The sequence below is a fragment of the Nicotiana attenuata genome, chromosome 7 (assembly GCF_001879085.1).
Source record: "Nicotiana attenuata strain UT chromosome 7, NIATTr2, whole genome shotgun sequence".
Taxonomy (NCBI): Eukaryota; Viridiplantae; Streptophyta; class Magnoliopsida; order Solanales; family Solanaceae; genus Nicotiana; species Nicotiana attenuata.
The window spans coordinates 54,111,132-54,112,232 of NC_031995.1; the positions used below are offsets into that span (position 1 = coordinate 54,111,132).

The 1,101-nt window shown below is 44.5% G+C and overlaps 1 protein-coding gene across 1 annotated transcript; it reads left to right on the forward strand.

The window, feature by feature from the left end:
- Nucleotides 269-629, forward strand: LOC109230052. The gene is made up of 2 exons (XM_019395587.1): nt 269-456; nt 503-629. The coding sequence occupies exons 1-2, from the start codon at nt 269-271 to the stop codon at nt 627-629; spliced, it is 315 nt and encodes a 104-aa protein (XP_019251132.1).

Here is a 1,101-nt window from a genome sequence, read left to right on the forward strand (position 1 = left end):
CACTTAGAAACGGAGGGAGCCTTGAGGAAGTGCCAAAGAAAAAGAAACATAAGTCCTACCTGAGGGAGTTGATCCCTAAAGTGACAAACGAGCCAGAGAGACTTGCTGAAATTCCAAGAGCCAGGGAGGCCCCAAGGCCACCACCACCTTTTCCCCAAAGATTGCAGAAAAAGAATGATGATCGCATGTTTCAGCAAATTTTCTCTCCATGTTGAGCCAAGTGCAATTGAATATTCCACTTGTTGATGTGCTTCGTGAAATCCAAAGTATGCTAAGTTACAGAAAAGAATATAGTGGCTCACAAGAGAAAAGATTAACTGAATTGAGACAGTTTGCACTTACTGAGGAGTGCACTTCTAAGGGTCCAAAAATTAAGCTCCCTCAAAAGCTAAAAGATCCTGGCAGCTTTACGATTCCTGTGCGCATTGGTAATATTGATGTGGGTCTTGCTCTTCTGTGATTTGGGGGCAAGCATAAATTTGATGCCCCTATCGTTGTTCAGGCAATGGGTCTGGACTCCAAGGCCAACTACTGTGATGTTGCAGCTGGCTGACAGATCGATAGCACACCATGATGGTGTGATTGAAGATGTGTTGCTGCAAATTGGGAAATTTATTCTTCCCTGCTGATTTCATTATCCTCGTTATGTTGAGGCTGATGAACTGGTCCCAATCATATTTGGGCGACCTCTCTTGGCTACTGGTGACGCAATTATCAAAGTGAGAGAGGGAAAGATGATCTTGAGGGTAGATGACGAGGAAGCAGTTTTTCAATGTCTACAAAGCAATCCAAACTTCCCGTCACTATGAGGAGCTTTCCCATGATATCTGTTGTTGAGGCTGATGAGCAAATTCGTGATCCAAGTGTATATCTAGACGATTCTCTAGAGAAGCAGCACTTTATGTTGTTCGATATCCTGGGAATGATGAAGAGGTCGAGGAGATGAAGCACATTTTGAACATCTTGTGCTAACATGCAGGGGATCACACCCATTTGAACCCTTGAACAGGCCAGAGGGACCTCCTCCAAAGCCGTCAATTGAGGAAGCCCCGAACTTGGAGCTTAAACCTCTCCCATCTCACCTGCAATATGCTTATTTGG